General features: G+C 39.1%; 2 protein-coding genes and 1 non-coding gene across 6 annotated transcripts; 2 read left to right on the forward strand and 1 right to left on the reverse strand.

The window, feature by feature from the left end:
- Window positions 1–4396: 4396 nt before the first annotated feature.
- LOC119884707 (galectin-2-like) lies at window positions 4397–9436 on the reverse strand. 3 transcript variants are annotated; one of them, XM_038695049.1, is made up of 5 exons: window positions 9292–9436; window positions 5597–5689; window positions 5368–5447; window positions 4953–5124; window positions 4397–4692 (listed from the first exon to the last, which is right to left on the reverse strand). In XM_038695049.1, the coding sequence occupies exons 2-5, from the start codon at window positions 5603–5605 to the stop codon at window positions 4546–4548; spliced, it is 408 nt and encodes a 135-aa protein (XP_038550977.1). In that variant the 5' UTR covers window positions 5606–5689; window positions 9292–9436; the 3' UTR covers window positions 4397–4545. The 3 variants fall into 3 exon arrangements, with proteins under 3 accessions (XP_038550977.1, XP_038550962.1, XP_038550970.1); XM_038695034.1 differs by lacking the exon at window positions 9292–9436 and adding an exon at window positions 8406–8489; XM_038695042.1 differs by lacking the exon at window positions 9292–9436 and adding an exon at window positions 8348–8441.
- On the forward strand, window positions 7987–14944 carry pick1 (protein interacting with prkca 1). 2 transcript variants are annotated; one of them, XM_038695032.1, is made up of 13 exons: window positions 7987–8144; window positions 8627–8700; window positions 8998–9109; window positions 9322–9450; window positions 11065–11131; window positions 11288–11377; window positions 11471–11524; window positions 11684–11746; window positions 11908–12041; window positions 12309–12401; window positions 12483–12533; window positions 13096–13240; window positions 13563–14944. In XM_038695032.1, the coding sequence occupies exons 2-13, from the start codon at window positions 8660–8662 to the stop codon at window positions 13826–13828; spliced, it is 1245 nt and encodes a 414-aa protein (XP_038550960.1). In that variant the 5' UTR covers window positions 7987–8144; window positions 8627–8659; the 3' UTR covers window positions 13829–14944. The 2 variants fall into 2 exon arrangements, with proteins under 2 accessions (XP_038550960.1, XP_038550961.1); XM_038695033.1 differs by lacking the exon at window positions 7987–8144 and adding an exon at window positions 8341–8396.
- A 780-nt stretch (window positions 14945–15724) lies between these two features.
- trnar-ccu lies at window positions 15725–15797 on the forward strand. Its single transcript has one exon. It is a non-coding gene; the product is annotated as a tRNA-Arg (tRNA).
- Window positions 15798–15881: the final 84 nt, after the last annotated feature.

Consider the following 15881-nt stretch of genomic DNA (forward strand, 5'->3'; position numbering starts at 1 on the left):
TCTGAATGAAATCAACTAATTTCAGGGCAGAAATAACCTTTCATTCAATAACAAAAGGCTTCAATCATTTTCTGGCAAGTGAAATACTGCATTTTAAGAGTTGTATTGGTCATTTAAAGGTATTATAACAGGTAAAAAAAAAGAGTGGATTGGTTGGTAGGGCTACACAGCAAGTAAAATAATGCAGAGTCATAAGGATAATTGCAAAATTGTCTTCATTTTATATCTAAGTTGGCAGTAAGTCATGTTAATTAGGCTACAGCCCGTTTTCCAAATATAAACAAAGATATTACACATAGGCCTTCCAAACATCAGTTTTCAGGGAACAGGGATGTCACAAGATAAAAAGCCTGAGTCAAGCAGCGATTGTGTGGAGAACCGGGGTTAAAGTACTGGCAGAGATGAGGTTGATTGCTGGCAGGCAGAGGAGGTGGCTGATAAGGTGCAGGTGCGGACTGTCAGCTGGGCTCAGGAGCAGAGAGAGAGGGAGAGCACAGGCAGGGGGAGAGGAGGAGACACAAACAGGCAGGCCAAAACATGAGGGGAAAACAGAATCACAAGAAAAAAAGGAGAAAGAAACAGGACACTCACCGTCAGCCAGGCTGCCACCACAACAAGATGATGCTTGAATGTTGAAGGTTTGAATGAGAGTGAATCTGCTACTAATCAACAACCAAATGTGCACGTTTACTTTTAAGAGTGTATTGCTTGCCATTCAGCAGAAATGGCCTAACAGCTGAGTAAATGAATGTTTGCGATCTAGCAAATAGCTTGAACTGCTTTCTGGGAACCCACAACTGATGATATCATCAGTTGGATATCATCACATTGGAACAAGGATATCATCACATTGATTATTTGTTTAGTTTTCTCACCCACATACATTTGTTGTAGAAGAAATGTTAATGTTTGCCAACAACAAAATACATATAGCATTTAACTGATTGTTTAGTATTGCATACAGACAAATACTGAATGTTCATGTTTAGGAGTTTAGTTTAAAGTGTGAGAGGTATATGCCACTCTTTGTAGGCTATACATTTATGACCAATTAAGTTACTTGTTGGCTATTCATTTATGAATAAATAAGCTTTGTTTCTCTAGAAATATTCCTAAAATTATAGTAGGGAAAGCAAATTTCTTAGTAGTTATTTAGTGGATTTAGGATGCATTTTTATTCCTGAAGGTAATATTCATCTTCAATACAAGCTAATATCTTTATAGCTTTTAGCTACGAAGGGGAGGGATTTGAATTAGTGGCCTTGCAACTGTACAACTTTGGCCAATTAACAGAACAATAATAGTTTAACAGTTGCCTTATGAAATTACAGGAAAATACCATATTTGCATACATCAGGACTCCGAAAGTATGAGTCAGCAATTTGCTCTTGACGCACCAGAAGTGAACATTCTTTACACATGGTGCCAGGAAAATGTACTAGACGATCTAAGATTTGGAACAGATGTTGGTTTAACAATCTGTAAAGCTGACTTGCTGTGACATTACAAGTCTTCATTTAGAGAGTGTGTGTTGTGTTCCTAAAGCAAACCTCACAAAGACTGTCTATATCATTGCCTATATCATTTAGGTTCAGATTAGACTAGAAAGCACTAGCACATCTGACACATGAAGGCACCAAAACAACCTCACCTCAGGTTTCAGAAAAGAGATAGTAGGCTATAAGGTATGTTAGGAGATTAAATTAATTAATTAGATTCAAGGTTAACATCCATAGTTCATTTAACATATAAAAACTTATGTTTGCTTTCTAAGGAGTCCAGGAAATAGTGCAGAACATTAGAACAGAAAGTTGTGTAATGTCTCATGTTGGAAGATTGATCACTTTGTTGTGTTACATTTCGGAAAAACGATATTTTAGTTGCTTTTACATGTTTTGTTTGAGCATTGTTGGATGTAGCCTGGGAATAAAATTTTTCATTGCCAATGACCGCTTCACTGTTTATGGTGTGCACATGTTGAACTTGTACTTGGCAGGCCTACCTCTACTCATGCAGTGAAACATCATTGTTGAAGAACTTGGACAGGCTGGAAACAGATTGTTTACCACATGGATGCCCTGGCTGTAAAACATTTATACATTTTTATTCACTTAATAACTAATGATTTACCGTGTGTTTAACAGGCTTGTTCATAATTACTTTTTTAGCTCAGCTATCACATCAGATTTGATAAAAGCAGGCGGGAGGGTTATAAATTAGAAGGGCTATGGAAAAGCTAAGCTGAGCACTCAGTGGGAGTTTTTACCCTGCGGTCACCACTCACAATTAAATGAGAACAATTCCATTATCATTTTACCACTGTGTTTATCTACATGAATTTAAGAAGTAACAAATAAACTATTTTTTTGCAAAAATAATAAATGGTTATGCCTTTTACATGCAGTATTCAACCCCTGCTCTATTGATTTGTCTTAAGATGAACAGGCCCATTAATTTTAATGAGTTGTTATATCTAGTGGCCTTTTATTGTGGCCAGCCTAAGGCACATCTGTGCAATACAAATGCTGTCTGATCAGCATCTTTACATGCCACACCTGTGAGGTGGATGGATTATCTCGGCAAAGGAGAAGTGCTCACTAACACAGATTTTGACAGATTTGTGATATGCGTTTTGTGTACATAGTTCAGCTCATGATGAATGGGGGCAAAAACAAAAGTGTTGCATTTATAATTTTGTTCAGTGTATTTATTTATATTTTATACACATAAATGCCAATTTGTTTTTACTCATAGCTGAGAGAGCTGCTCTCTAAAAACATACGAGGGAAGAACTGCTTGGTCAGGTCAAAGTTCAACTAAAAAGTCAGAGTAGTCTTTTTTTTTTTTTTTTAACTTTGTTTTTTGTTTGTATTTGTTAGCATACAATATCAGCCAGAACATTTTAAATGTGGCCTCAGAGGCCTGACTTACATCCTGAGTAATAATGTAATGAAGTTTTTGGACTTTCTTTTGAGGACCTCGTCAAATGTCCTTACCTCATTCAGAGTCAATGTTCTGCAGCCATAGATTGTACATTCGATGCCTTTGAAAACATGTATGTGCTACATATTTTGAATAAATGTTGTATGGAAAGACTTTTGTGGATTCTCTTCTGATACAATGGGAGTGTTGGAAGTGTTACACACTGGAATGTGTATGGAGAAGAAAGATTCACACAGTATATAGCACACTGGTAAATCATTCTTTTGGCCAGATGGCCTACATTAGGACACTTCTGATGTGAGTTTGTTGTCAGAGCTGCTGAGAAGCTGACAGCAGTGTTAGAACCAGGTTAGAGCAGAAGGGCATGCAGATTTAACTCTGGGCTGAGGGTGAATGATGAAGATGATAACTAGGCTAGAGGGAGGCAAACCAAATGAAATGAACAACAATAAATCCATCTATATCAGTAATCTGGATTCAAAACGTTTAATAAAGACACAGTACAGGCCTTAATTTAAATCCTGCCACCTGCTGGTAGAAAGGGGGGACAGCTTGGTTCATTACAGTGGAAACCACATTAAATATAAATTTAATATTAAAAATATAGCGCTGACAGTAACAACTTTGCACATACAATCATTTCTTAGGTTAACCTATATTAGCCTACCAACTGTACTGCACCAAACAATGTTTAAAAAACGTGACTCTTGCTGTTTACATGAATAAATGCACAATATTATAGTGCCTGCAATCAACTGCTGTTGCTAACGTATTTCTCTTAGTCCAGGTGTATTTATTTAGTTATTTATTTTCATCTAACGTCACCCTGGTATAACGTTTGTGCTGCATAATGCTACAGATCCGACCGTTCTAAAAGCTTGGCTTTTATTTTAATGTCTGTACTCTTACTTCCGGGTCACCTGGCTCACCGGTCTGTCTTTTCTTATGTCTAGGCCTATCTTCAAACGGAAAATGAAAATAGGAATTTCATAAAAACAAAAATCGGACCATTTTTTGTTGTCGTCATTGGTCTTATTTGAATTTGGTTTAGTCGTTTTTCGTTTTTGGATTCAGAAACCAAAAACGGGAGAACGGCTCTTTTTTTCCGTTTCTTCGTTTTTGGTTTGAAACGACAAACGGAAAAAAGGTGGTTTTCTCATTTGTTCATTTATTGGTTCAAATGAAAAAAGAAACTATTAGAACGTACACGGACCTGGTTACAGATAATATTAAATGAAGGCAGCAATTAGTCATGATACACTTGATGGATTTCAGTGCTATGTTTCACAAGCAATCTCAGTAGGCTCTACTATTTTTGTATGCGATTTGTTGTATTAATTGAACTGTTGCTCTCTCTAGACTGATGCTAAATTTAAAGTTATTGTTATGTTTATGGGAAATGTTTCAAAGTCCGAATTAGGCTACAACCCTTCAAAGACAAAAAAGAAGAAAATTTGAATTTAAATAGTTTATTTTGTTGTGAAGAACAGGACACATTTAAATACAGCTACATTTCCAGTGTACTGAAGAGCTACATCTCTTAATGACTCTTAATGAGTCTTGTCTTAAACCAAACTGATAAACACAGCATGTACTTGTCTTTTAGCAGATCTTGAAGGAAGTCAGTTTGAAGTCTCCTGCGATTTTGATGTAGTTGATAACGTCCATGCCATCACGGTTGGGAAACTGGACTTCCTGTCCATCAGGAAGCTCCACTTCAAACATGTCTCCTGCCAGCTTCAACACAATCTAAAATAGAAAAAATTCTTAGAGTAAATCCTTTTTATTTTTAGTAGAAAATCTCTGAGACAGAGTTCACAAAACCTCTCCAGACAAAACCCAAACTACCTGCATGAAATTATCACAAAGGGTTAGTGAGGAAATATGTTTCTTTGGGGTTTTGTTTTCATTGGGGTAAACCTAACGCTAACCTAAAATCCTAGGTAACTCACCCACAGTTTTTTAATATAAAACACATATTTACACTTCCTTCAGTCAGATTCCCTCACCTTGACATCTGTGCCCCTATGTAGAGGGTTGTGTATTTCCCGTTTCTCATCGCCCCAACAACCAGCAGTCCTTGAGTTGCAAACGAGAACAGCTCCGTCAGTGTCATCGTGGAAACGAGGGTTAAAGTGCAGAGCCAGGTCGTCTGCATCACAGCCGAGGTCGATCTGGAATCTGAGTGGACCAGAGACAATGTTGACAAATGTTGTCTTAATAGTTAATAGATTTTTCAGAGCTCAGAGCACCACACAGGTTCAATATTAGACATATAGTCACCGGGCTATTTATAAAAGGAAAATTACATTTTCTTCATATTTTATACAGCAGCAATAAACCAGAATACATCTGCATCACCATATAATTTTATTCAGTCAAGAGGCTAATATAAATTAAATGTAATGTGTTGGGTTCTCTTACCGCTCAGCATCATGCAGAATTAGCCCCTTTATTTTCAGCTTATCTCCAGCTCTCAGATCCACATTCTTCAATTCAAGCAGCTGAGAAACACAATAAAGGGTTGCAAACAATTTTATTAGAAAATGAAAGATTGCTGTATGTCGTAATGGTTAGTCAAATGACAGGGTGCAAATCCTTAATCTGTTATTTTGCTGTGAAATAAAAGCAGAAACAAAGAAGATACATTTACCATGCTCATTTTGCGTGCTGGTGTTGGGAAACAGTCCTGGCGCTACTGGAAGATATAAGAAGATGGTCTTGGACTCAGGAAGAGTCTTCTGTCCTTGAAGACAAATGGTTAAATGGTGTGATTGTGAAGTTTCACTTAATTTATAATGCAGATCACGATGATTCAATGAAAGGAGTTTTAACAGTTACAATGTGGCCCATTCATCATCATGGCAATCAATGCCTATTCAATGCAGAGCCAGTACTCTATTTAATCACTGTTGTTGAACTAATTTTGAAAAAGATTAGTTGCTTCCTTGATCGCAGAACAAGTTGTGAGTAACAGCTGCCACAGTGCATCATTACTGATTATATGTAAGTACAAACACCACCCGCAGAGCTCAATTTAACCAATCTATTATGCTGATCCTATGAATTAAATAACATTCATGGTTGAACTGTATGATTGATCATTAAAACAAAATATAAAAATGTTTATTATTGATACTTGATATTGTTCTCTATCACAATCACGCTGGATGCCTCTTTTATTAATATTTTATTTAATTTTAAAAGAATTGTAATAATACTCTCCCCCGTTTCTTCATATTGACCTCGTGTGTTCCTATTTGATTAATTAGATATCTCTTCATGCCACTAGTCATTTACTGTGTGTCATTTTCAGTGACTGTCTGATCCTCCCACATTGTCCCCAACGCGCCTGCTTATGGAGTTCAGCCATAATGCAATTGGTTTATGACATTCAGATATCTGATCTCGTGCAGCCTACAACACAATCTGATGTATCCTAACTCATAGTTATTTTGATTATTTTGAATCCGGATAGGGGAAATAGCGTCTGTGCCTCTTACGCTCATTCAACTCGACTGATCGTGAACGAGCTTTTAGGTGTTATGCAGAGTTTTGCATGCACCTCCAAATACTGCTTTTAAACGCTATAGGCTACTATTCTTTGTAGGGTTCATCAATGGTGATAAATGATTCGTATTAATTGGTGTTTACATATAACGGTGCGCTCTTTGGAACAGCTGTCTGGAGAAAACTCCCTCCATACCTTCAGCAGCTATAGAGCTGGATCCTGCTAAAGGTCCTGTGGTCGGTGGCTGTAAACCCATTTATTTATAAGCTCAAAATCAGAGTCGTTGAGTTTGCCATAAATACATTGTTTTAAGTTCTTGGAGGAGGATATTGCATATCTCATTGTCAAGGGGAGGAAATAGCATATAAATAAGGCAGGAGTGGTGTATTTATCTCCTTTTCCCTGCTAGTCTTGATCGTTTAATATAGTTTTATATCCCCAGCTGGCGTTTTTTAGAGCTGCTCTATACGCCTGCACACGGGGGAGACACCCGCCTTGCTCGTCGTAATTTCCCCACATAAAAACGACTGACCATCAGAACAATCCTTTCTGTTAGATTGTTACTTGGATGCTTCAGTTTGGCCACTTTATTCTGAAAGTATTCACCGGAAGTGGTAGCTTGCTGTCAAGGCTGCAATGACGTTCGTTTTATTAATTAAGTTTGTTGCTGTTTCAGGCTGTGGCCACTGGAGGGCGGTAAAACTCACGGTTGTAATGTCTGCCTTGACCATAGAGTGCAACTGTGTATTTGGAATCATACGTTTGTGTCCGTCTGAATAGGTTATTAAAGTTAATAACATAGTTTACAGGCTACTAAAGACTAGCTTCGGCTTCCTCCATTTGACCCTTGTCAGCACGTAGCCGCAGTCCGTCGTCGGTTAGTAGTCTCCCGTCTACGCATAGATGGAGATGACGGTTTACCAATAGATAACAATAATTTCTTAGATTGTTTTCAATAGCTTCGGTTTTATCATTTTATTTTTTAAGTATTCGCCGGACGTGCTGTCATGTCTCCATTTACGCTAGATTCACCAATGAATGTTTTGTAGTTCCATATTGTGACCACTGGAGGGCAGTGTACTAAAAAAGATCAGTAAGTTACCATCGAAGCAGGCGACCACCGCCGTCGCTCGTCGGTCACTGTGTCGGTTCAACACTGTGTATGTTACGATAAACACGATTTTTTCGTTTCTGTGACTGGTCTGTTAGCTGCAATCTGCTCACTGTAATTTGAAAGTACCTCAGGAAGTGATAGTAGGCTATCATGTCTACCTTGACGAATTTAATGTGGTGCAGTTCCTAGTTGTGACCACTAGAGGGCAGTAAAACCTCATGATTGTAAATGTGTTAAAATGTTTTCTTTGGAAGGAATTTGATGGGTTTCATATAGGTTGATAACAACGTTAATCATCTTTACAGGTAGTCGGTATAAATACCTATAGTATTCACACTGAAGAATGTGGGTCTGGTGTTTCTAACTGTGGCCACTACATAACAATTAAAATGATGTTAGTCTTTCCCAAAAACAACTTCCGCTATGTTACCGGAAGTGACAAAATAAAGTAAACAGAGGCGCTGTCACTGGATCCAGAAATTAAGATAATTACGACCAAAGGAAGCGATTTTTAAAATATACTTTGCTTTATATGCATACTAGGTGTATGAGAAACTGGTGCAGGGTCAAATAAAGGTAAATCGTTCATTGTGTGTTCACGTTTCTGAAAAAGCGACATTTGCCGTTTCATCTGCCAACATCCCAACGTTACATCAGCTAAGCAGCTAATAATCCAGCGTTAGCACGCGATTTTCCTGCTTTCCTCCGTCACTATAAAGACATATTAAAGTAGTTGTTTTAACAGAGTATGTCGGATGAATTTAGATGAACTGTTCCACCTTTTTAGACTCGTTTATCAGGTTAACCTCGGGTTGTTTAGCGTGAGACGTAAGTTACCAGCTGTTCGTCCCTCTGCTGCAGCAGCTAGCTTCCTCTCTCTGACTGCGGGGATCAATGACCTGCTTTATTTAGAGCACAGTATCCTTGTTAGATACCGTATCTTTATTGTTGGTAGCGCAGACTGAGAGAGCTGCTCAATATTTCTGTCTACATCATATTATATCTTCAGATTCAGTCACAATAACGTAAAGTCAATTGATGTATATTATCACTTACAGGGTTCACAGGGACAGGAGTGATACTGTCCCGCAATGTTCACTGACATGGACTATGAGTTGGAGGAGGACAAACTGTGAGTCACAATTGTATTTTCCCCTTTTTTGATCTGCGTCATGCAAGTATGTGTTACAGTGTGTGGATCTTCTGTTCATACATGTGACCACATATACTGATAAAAAACGACTACAATTAAACCCATACACCATCGTTAATAGTGTGAGCCCAATTCCTGATATGAAATTTCCACTCATTACTCTCATTATTGAAGTATTTGTAAAAAAATTTAGATCTTTATACTATATTGCTGTACCTCTTGTTAAAAAACGCTAAGTGCTGAAAATCTCCATGTGTCACGTTTTCTGCTCCACAGTGGGATACCAACCGTACCCGGTACTGTGTGTCTGAAGAAAGATGGTAATAACCTCATTGGGATCAGCATTGGTGGCGGGGCACAGTACTGTCCTTGTCTCTACATTGTCCAGGTAGGTTAGAGCAATTGATTATCACAAAACATTTCTAGTTCCAAATTAAGTTTTATAATAAGTATGAAATGTGAGAATATTAGTAATGTCTGTTTGCTCTTGTTAAGCATGAACTTAATACAGTGGTGTTAAAGCTCCATTTGAATAAGAGGGGAAATGTCTGCACTCTGTGTCATTGGTACCTTTGCAATGAGGTGTCTGTTGTCTCACAGGTCTTTGATAACACCCCAGCAGCTCTGGATGGGACACTGGCAGCAGGCGATGAAATCACAGGAGTGAATGGCAAACCAGTGAAGGGAAAGACTAAAGTGGAGGTGGCCAAGATGATTCAAGCTGTCCAGGTACACAGATGCTGGGAATTAATCACCGTCTATAGTCATTTCATGTCCTGAACAACACCAGGATGTGCTCAGATGGCTTGTTACTGACCTCTTCTACAATACTGTGGATACAAAGTCTAGATTGGGACCAGCTGCATGTAGTCCTCTCTGTTAGTGATTAAGGGAGTTTAAGACTGCGATAGAAAATTAAACACATCTACCTACCAAATGCGGGTAATTTTGTTTTGTTACTAATCACAAGCTCAGGCAGGAAATCAGCCTTTGTCAGTAAATGTCCTGTTGGTTTAACAGTTAAACTCCACTAATGAGCTGTGTTTGTGAATTAGTTAAAACAAAGAAATTAACACATAAGGACATTAGTAGAAACATGCAAAAAGAATAAAACATTACTCACATTTTTGTGTCCCGCTGTGGCTGCAGACTTGTTAGTGAATAGTCCAACAGTTTAGTAATTATGGCTGCAAACTCACCATCAGACTGTCAAAGGGAAAAGGGCTTTACTGGCTTCCTCTGCGGTGCTGAAGCGGTCAGGACAATAGCCCCTAGCATTTGGCGTAACGTCACCAATGCAGAGTGGCTGTGTTGTTTTTGTCATTCATTGTTCGCACCCAGAAAATTCCATGACTTCCTGTATGATGGATTAAAGGCAGGGTGCAATGTGGGATTTAAAGGATTACACTGTGTTGCTGTGACACATTCAGCCAAATACTGCACGTGAGATCACCCTCAGCACCATGAAGATGGAAAAGTTTGCACATTATTAGTTTTACTAGATATAATAGGATAACATGTTGAATTTTAAAAATGAAATGTCTCCTTACGTATTGATTGTACTATTTCTAAACTCTTGCTTCTTCCGCTGTGTCTGTCCCATTGATACTGTGCACGCTAATAGCTCTTACTAGTATTTGTTGCTGCTCTTAGTAGTATCTGTTGTCACCTGTAGATCTCTTACTTTACTGATGCTTGTCTGTTGTTCCTCAAATGTAAGTAACTTTGGATAAAAGTGAACGCTAAATGAGTAAATTTAAAATTAATGGAAGATATAATTTGTTTTTTAGAGATGGTTTTCTGTTTAATATATCCAGTTTATTTTTTGATGTTGTTGTTTCAGCTGTGGGTCTCTTGACTAGTGGGCAACCCATACGGGTTTTTTCAGTGGCCAATGCCAATATTTAGAGAGCAGAGCAGCTGATGGCCGATATATAAAACCGTCCCTTATAAAGTCACTTTTAGAGTACAATCTAAAATACATGGTTATCATGGCCAGTAACTTGTTGCTTTAGATGGAATTAATAAAATAGAAAAATACTATATATTTAACCAGTTGTGTTTTTAGATTAGATTTTCTGCAATTAAGGAGAAATGTGTTAAAATGTAGAAAAGACGAAGGTGACTGAGGACATTTAGGGCTCTAAACTAACTTATTCTCTACCTTCCCAGAACTCACAAGCGCTAACATTGTTCTACAGCAGCCACACTGACTAGGCAGCCTGCAGACTGACATTTTTTGTTTATCAGCCTTGTGAGTGTAGACATCGTCCAATGACGATGATCTAAATATGCCAGATATCGACCCGATTAATCGGCCGACCAACTATTATGTTTTCACAGGCAGAAGCAACAATCCACTACAACAAACTGCAGGCAGACCCGAAACAGGGGAAGTCTCTGGATATAGGTATCTCCTCCACTATACACATACTATCAGTCTTGATCCACTGTTTGTTTATGTTACTGTGTGTGGCTCATGCGTTGCAGTGTTATGCATTGCATTCTCTCGTCATCACAGTAACTGTTATCCAGGGCTGAGGTTTCCATTAAACATGTGTTTCAGTGCTGAAGAAAGTTAAACATCGCCTGGTGGAGAATATGAGCTCAGGCACAGCAGATGCTCTCGGACTCAGCAGAGCTATTCTATGCAACGGTGAGATTATAACTATGAGCATTATGCTTTTATTAGTTCATTTATACACATAGAAACAAAAATCTACTCGTGGGGATTCATTTCACGTTACAGATGGACTGGTGAAGAGACTGGAAGAGCTGGAGAAAACAGCCGAGCTCTACAAAGGTGAAGAATAAACTACTTATAAAACTGGCCCTCGGTAAAGTGTGACAACTTGTATGTTACGATCGACTGTGAAGCAGTAATCACTGTGTTTTGGTGAGTTAAGGTTCACTTGTTGCTGTTTGTTCAAACCAGTGTCTCATTATTCCTGTTTGCTTGTAGGGCTGATGGAGCACACAAAGAGACTGCTCCGAGCTTTCTTTGAGCTCTCTCAGACTCACAGAGGTGAGTTACTGTCATCAAGATCAGAAATTAAAAGTGTTGCAAATGTGACATTTTTTACCTTTGACATTAATCAGCAAAGAAGAATAACACAGATCACCGTCTTAGATCTCACTTTATCACGGCTTGAGTGTCTGATTGGTTTCTAAAATCTACCCCTCTAGCGTTTGGAGATGTTTTTTCTGTCATCGGGGTACGAGAGCCCCAGGCCGCAGCCAGCGAGGCCTTTGTGAAGTTTGCTGATGCTCACCGTAACATTGAGAAATATGGTATTCAGCTGCTGAAGACCATCAAACCTGTGAGTACGATTCAAGTTTGGCCTCGAGGCTCAGTGAAAAATGTTGTTTTCATCTGTTAGTGTATCGGACTTGAAAGGCTTGTAGGGGACTCACTGAGCATATTTTCACTTAAAGTTTTTACTTTTAATGTGCTACCATCTTCTTCTGAGCTTTGCATTTTTTAGTTAGTTATATTTTATCAGACATGAAGTACTGGAACTGGAAGTCTGGAAGTACAAAAAATACTGTGTCTGACTTCATGTCACCAATCGTATCTTGTTGTGCAGATGCTCCATGATCTGAACACGTACCTCCACAAGGCCATACCCGACACGAAGCTCACCATCCGCAAGTACCTGGATGTGAAGTTTGAATATCTGGTAAGGCATCGCTTGTGAATCTGCTGCACTCGTTCACTATCGGCCAAAAGAAAAACAGGATGATTCCCTTGTGTCTTTCAGTCGTACTGCCTGAAGGTGAAGGAAATGGATGATGAAGAATACAGCAGTATTGTGAGTTGCCATTTGAATTCTAGTATGATGAATGAAATCAGTATGATGTTAACGAGATTTATAGGTTGCCAACAGGAAAGATTGCTGCTTCCAGGTCGTCGCACATTGTCCGATTGTTCTCCTAAAAGTCTTTAAGCAAAGATAAAATGTACTTGGGCGCCTGCTTCTTTTTTCAGCTTTTTAAAGCACAAACACAAAGTAAAACATTTGAAAAGCTGAATGTGGAAAGACTTTGCATCGTGCTATTAACCCGCTGACTTTGTCTGTTCACTGATATTTGTTGTAAAGCTGTTGAAAGTCTTGACATGCTTGTGAAGGTGACTCCAGGCTCAGGACACAAATCCCTTAATACCATGCTGGTTATGTGTACACTGTCCATAGTGGCCTGCCTAATTTTGTGCAGACAAGTGCAGACTCTTGATGTTATTGATCAATCAGTGACCATCACCATTCTTTTTAAGCTGCTGCTGCTAAACTGGTAGAGCTGTCTTGAGCACGCTGGCTGTGTGTGCGTCCTGTACTCGATCATCTGAAGCAGCAAATAACGTGCTTCTTCCTGCAGGCCATGGGAGAGCCCCTGTATCGAGTCAGCACTGGTAACTATGAGTACCGGCTGGTGCTGCGGTGTCGGCAGGAGGCTCGGGCCCGCTTCGCCAAAATGAGGAAGGACGTTCTGGAGAAGATAGAGCTGCTGGATCAGAAACATGGTCTGTTGTTTGTTTTTTTTCCCCCAGTTACTCTGAGATATAAACTGCCACAGATTATCAATCAATGGGATCAGTGTGTCTCTATCCACCACAAATGCAACAAAGTCATACCAGGGTGTATCCTGTCACAGGTCTAAACACACATCTGATATTTAAACCAGGATGTGATGATGCTTTCTTTGTGATTGAAGTGAATTATAAGTATATAATATTTAAATGCACAAACAACCCAAAGGTACAGAGAAACACTATGAAGCAGAAAAACTGAGGAAAAGCAATACAAATATAAATTCTTGTCCCCTCCCTTCTTCTTCACCTACAGTCCAGGACATCGTGTTCCAACTGCAGCGCTTCGTCTCAGGCATGTCGCACTACTATGACGAGTGCTACGCCGTCCTGAAGGAGGCGGACGTCTTCCCCATCGAAGTGGACTTGTCCCGCACCATGATCAACTACAGCAGCCAGCCATTCTCCTACCCTGGAGATGAGGAGGAGGAGGACGAGGAAGGAGGAGGCGGAGAGGAAGGGGGAAGCGGCGTTGGAAGACAAGCAGAGAACGGCGCTGAGAAACTGATTGATGACGAATAAGACTGCGTGCGTGCGTGCGTGCGTGCGTGCGTGCGTGCGTGCGTGCGTGCGTGGAGATGAAGGCCACCACTCTAACTTAACTGTTCTTCACTTTCATTTAAAGTCAGTGCACAAAGGTGAAAAACTACTGAACCCTGCTGCTGTATGTTGGTCTCTTGGTGGCTTTGTTGTTATTTTACCATAGTGAATTTTGACTTCTTGCTTTTTGATGTGACCGCTCTCCACATGTGAGAGAAAGTAACAGAAGAACGTTATTTTAATCTGAATGTTATGGAGGGGTTTTAATGAGGCATAGTAGGATTTAAATGCATAACGAGGTGTGCCTTCTTAGCCCTGGATGAAGTGTAATTTGTCTGGGATGCATTTCAATTTGTGCATTGTGGATGACTTTACTTTGTTATTTTCTTTGCTACATATTTTGGACAGGTATTTATTTATTTAGCTACCTGAGCTGTTATTTTGTGGTAAATATCAAGCGTCTACATACTACTACAGAGACATTTTCTCCTCAGCTTAACAAACAGAAAGCAAATGACACTGTTGTATAAATATACAAAATGAAGGTGTTGAAGATAATGCGAGACATAATTCTGTTCCTACATGAAGTGTTTGTTACGTGCAGCTGTTACACTCCTTTGTCCCCCTTTCTCTTCTTCCCTGCACATGTTTTGTTGTCACACAGGGGAAAGCTTGCATTTACCTCAGTGTCCAACTCTGAAAAGCTTCGCAACCAAACTTTTTTAATAAGGTCATTCAGTCTACTTATTCACACTGCTCGCTCTAAGGTAAACTGTGTTATTTTCTTCCAACACTCACCTGCATTGCAGACTTTCCCCGTTTTTTTTATTCCAGCAAAATTTTATCCCCTTGCTGTTTCTGTCTAGGAGGAGAAAGCTGATGGACACACACAGCCTCACAGAGCTTTACCACTGTGTAGAAACGTTTTGTAAAATGCAAACACTACAGAACGTAAACATGTATAAAGGGTACTTCCCTTTCCCTTTGTGTAACTTTCTTGTCATTCCAGCTTTATTTATTCTTATTTCAAGATATATAAACGTTTTGATTATCAATAGAATGCAAGATTGATTCTATATTATAATGAATATAATTATCCACTTGTGTGACTCGTTTTGTCTTCAGGGGGATAAGATGATTTTTGTGCATATGATTTACTGTTGAGAACATTCACTCTTTCTCTGAGTAACTGGAGTGTAAAGAATGAAAATAGCCTACTGCATGTTATTTTGTCTTTCATAGAATAGATACTTAATGTCTGGAAGTAGTAGACTTGAATTGGATATATGCACCTTAAAATGGTCAAAGGGTTGTTGCTTTTTTAACATAAATAACGTGTCTGACTTGTAGGTGAGACATAATCGTTACCTTTTTTCCATCTTACGTTAGAAGACTAGTAACGTTAAATGTTTTCTTGTTTTTCTTTTAAACAGAAAGGTTCTGTATTGTTTTATTAATTGCGCATGTGATGCGTGTGTGAAACAAATAATTCATCAGATAAAGTAAAACAAATTATATTATGCTTGCGCGACCTCGATGTTATGGGGGGGGCGATAATTATGATCAATCAATGAAACAAAAGCACTGTTGCTTCGCCAGCGTCAAAGTATTTGGTACACAAACGTAATGTTATTACTTAAAGTTAAAACACTACGAGTCCAGTGCAAGTTTTGAAAGATTATCCTCCTCTCGTACATTCCTCACAGTGGGTTGGTCCGCTGTCTCCCCTTTTTCAGACCTTCGGCGACTTTATTCCTAAAAATCTCCTGCTGGGAGATGTTTTTATTGCCGCCGCCAACAGCGATGTGAATCAGCTTCCTCTGATTATCGCATTATGAATCTTTAAATAATCGTAAATTGACATACATTTGCTGCGTAGCCCCAGTGGCCTAATGGATAAGGCACTGGCCTCCTAAGCCAGGGATTGTGGGTTCGAGTCCCATCTGGGGTGAAAGGTTTTTGTTCATAATTGTGTGAATCATAAACGGAAACAACTGATTTTGGCAAAATAATCTCAAAATATTCCTAACGACGT

This window comes from Micropterus salmoides, unplaced genomic scaffold (assembly GCF_014851395.1).
Source record: "Micropterus salmoides isolate LMB-PRFRI ecotype aquatic unplaced genomic scaffold, ASM1485139v1 Ms_hic_scaffold_10, whole genome shotgun sequence".
NCBI classification, from domain to species: domain Eukaryota; kingdom Metazoa; phylum Chordata; class Actinopteri; order Centrarchiformes; family Centrarchidae; genus Micropterus; species Micropterus salmoides.

What these genes read in the sequence shown, in the direction of transcription:
- pick1 (XM_038695032.1), top strand. Translation starts at nt 8,660, where the DNA reads ATGTTCACTGACATGGACTATGAGTTGGAGGAGGACAAACT. An exon ending in CAGAGCTATTCTATGCAACG is followed by an intron (nt 11,378 to 11,470) that starts GTGAGATTATAA and finishes TTCACGTTACAG; the next exon opens with ATGGACTGGTGAAGAGACTG. An exon ending in GCTGCTGGATCAGAAACATG is followed by an intron (nt 13,241 to 13,562) that starts GTCTGTTGTTTG and finishes CTTCACCTACAG; the next exon opens with TCCAGGACATCGTGTTCCAA.
- LOC119884707 (XM_038695049.1), bottom strand. An exon ending in ATTCTGCATGATGCTGAGCG is followed by an intron (nt 5,125 to 5,367) that starts GTAAGAGAACCC and finishes TGGTCCACTCAG; the next exon opens with ATTCCAGATCGACCTCGGCT. An exon ending in ATAGGGGCACAGATGTCAAG is followed by an intron (nt 4,693 to 4,952) that starts GTGAGGGAATCT and finishes TTTCTATTTTAG; the next exon opens with ATTGTGTTGAAGCTGGCAGG.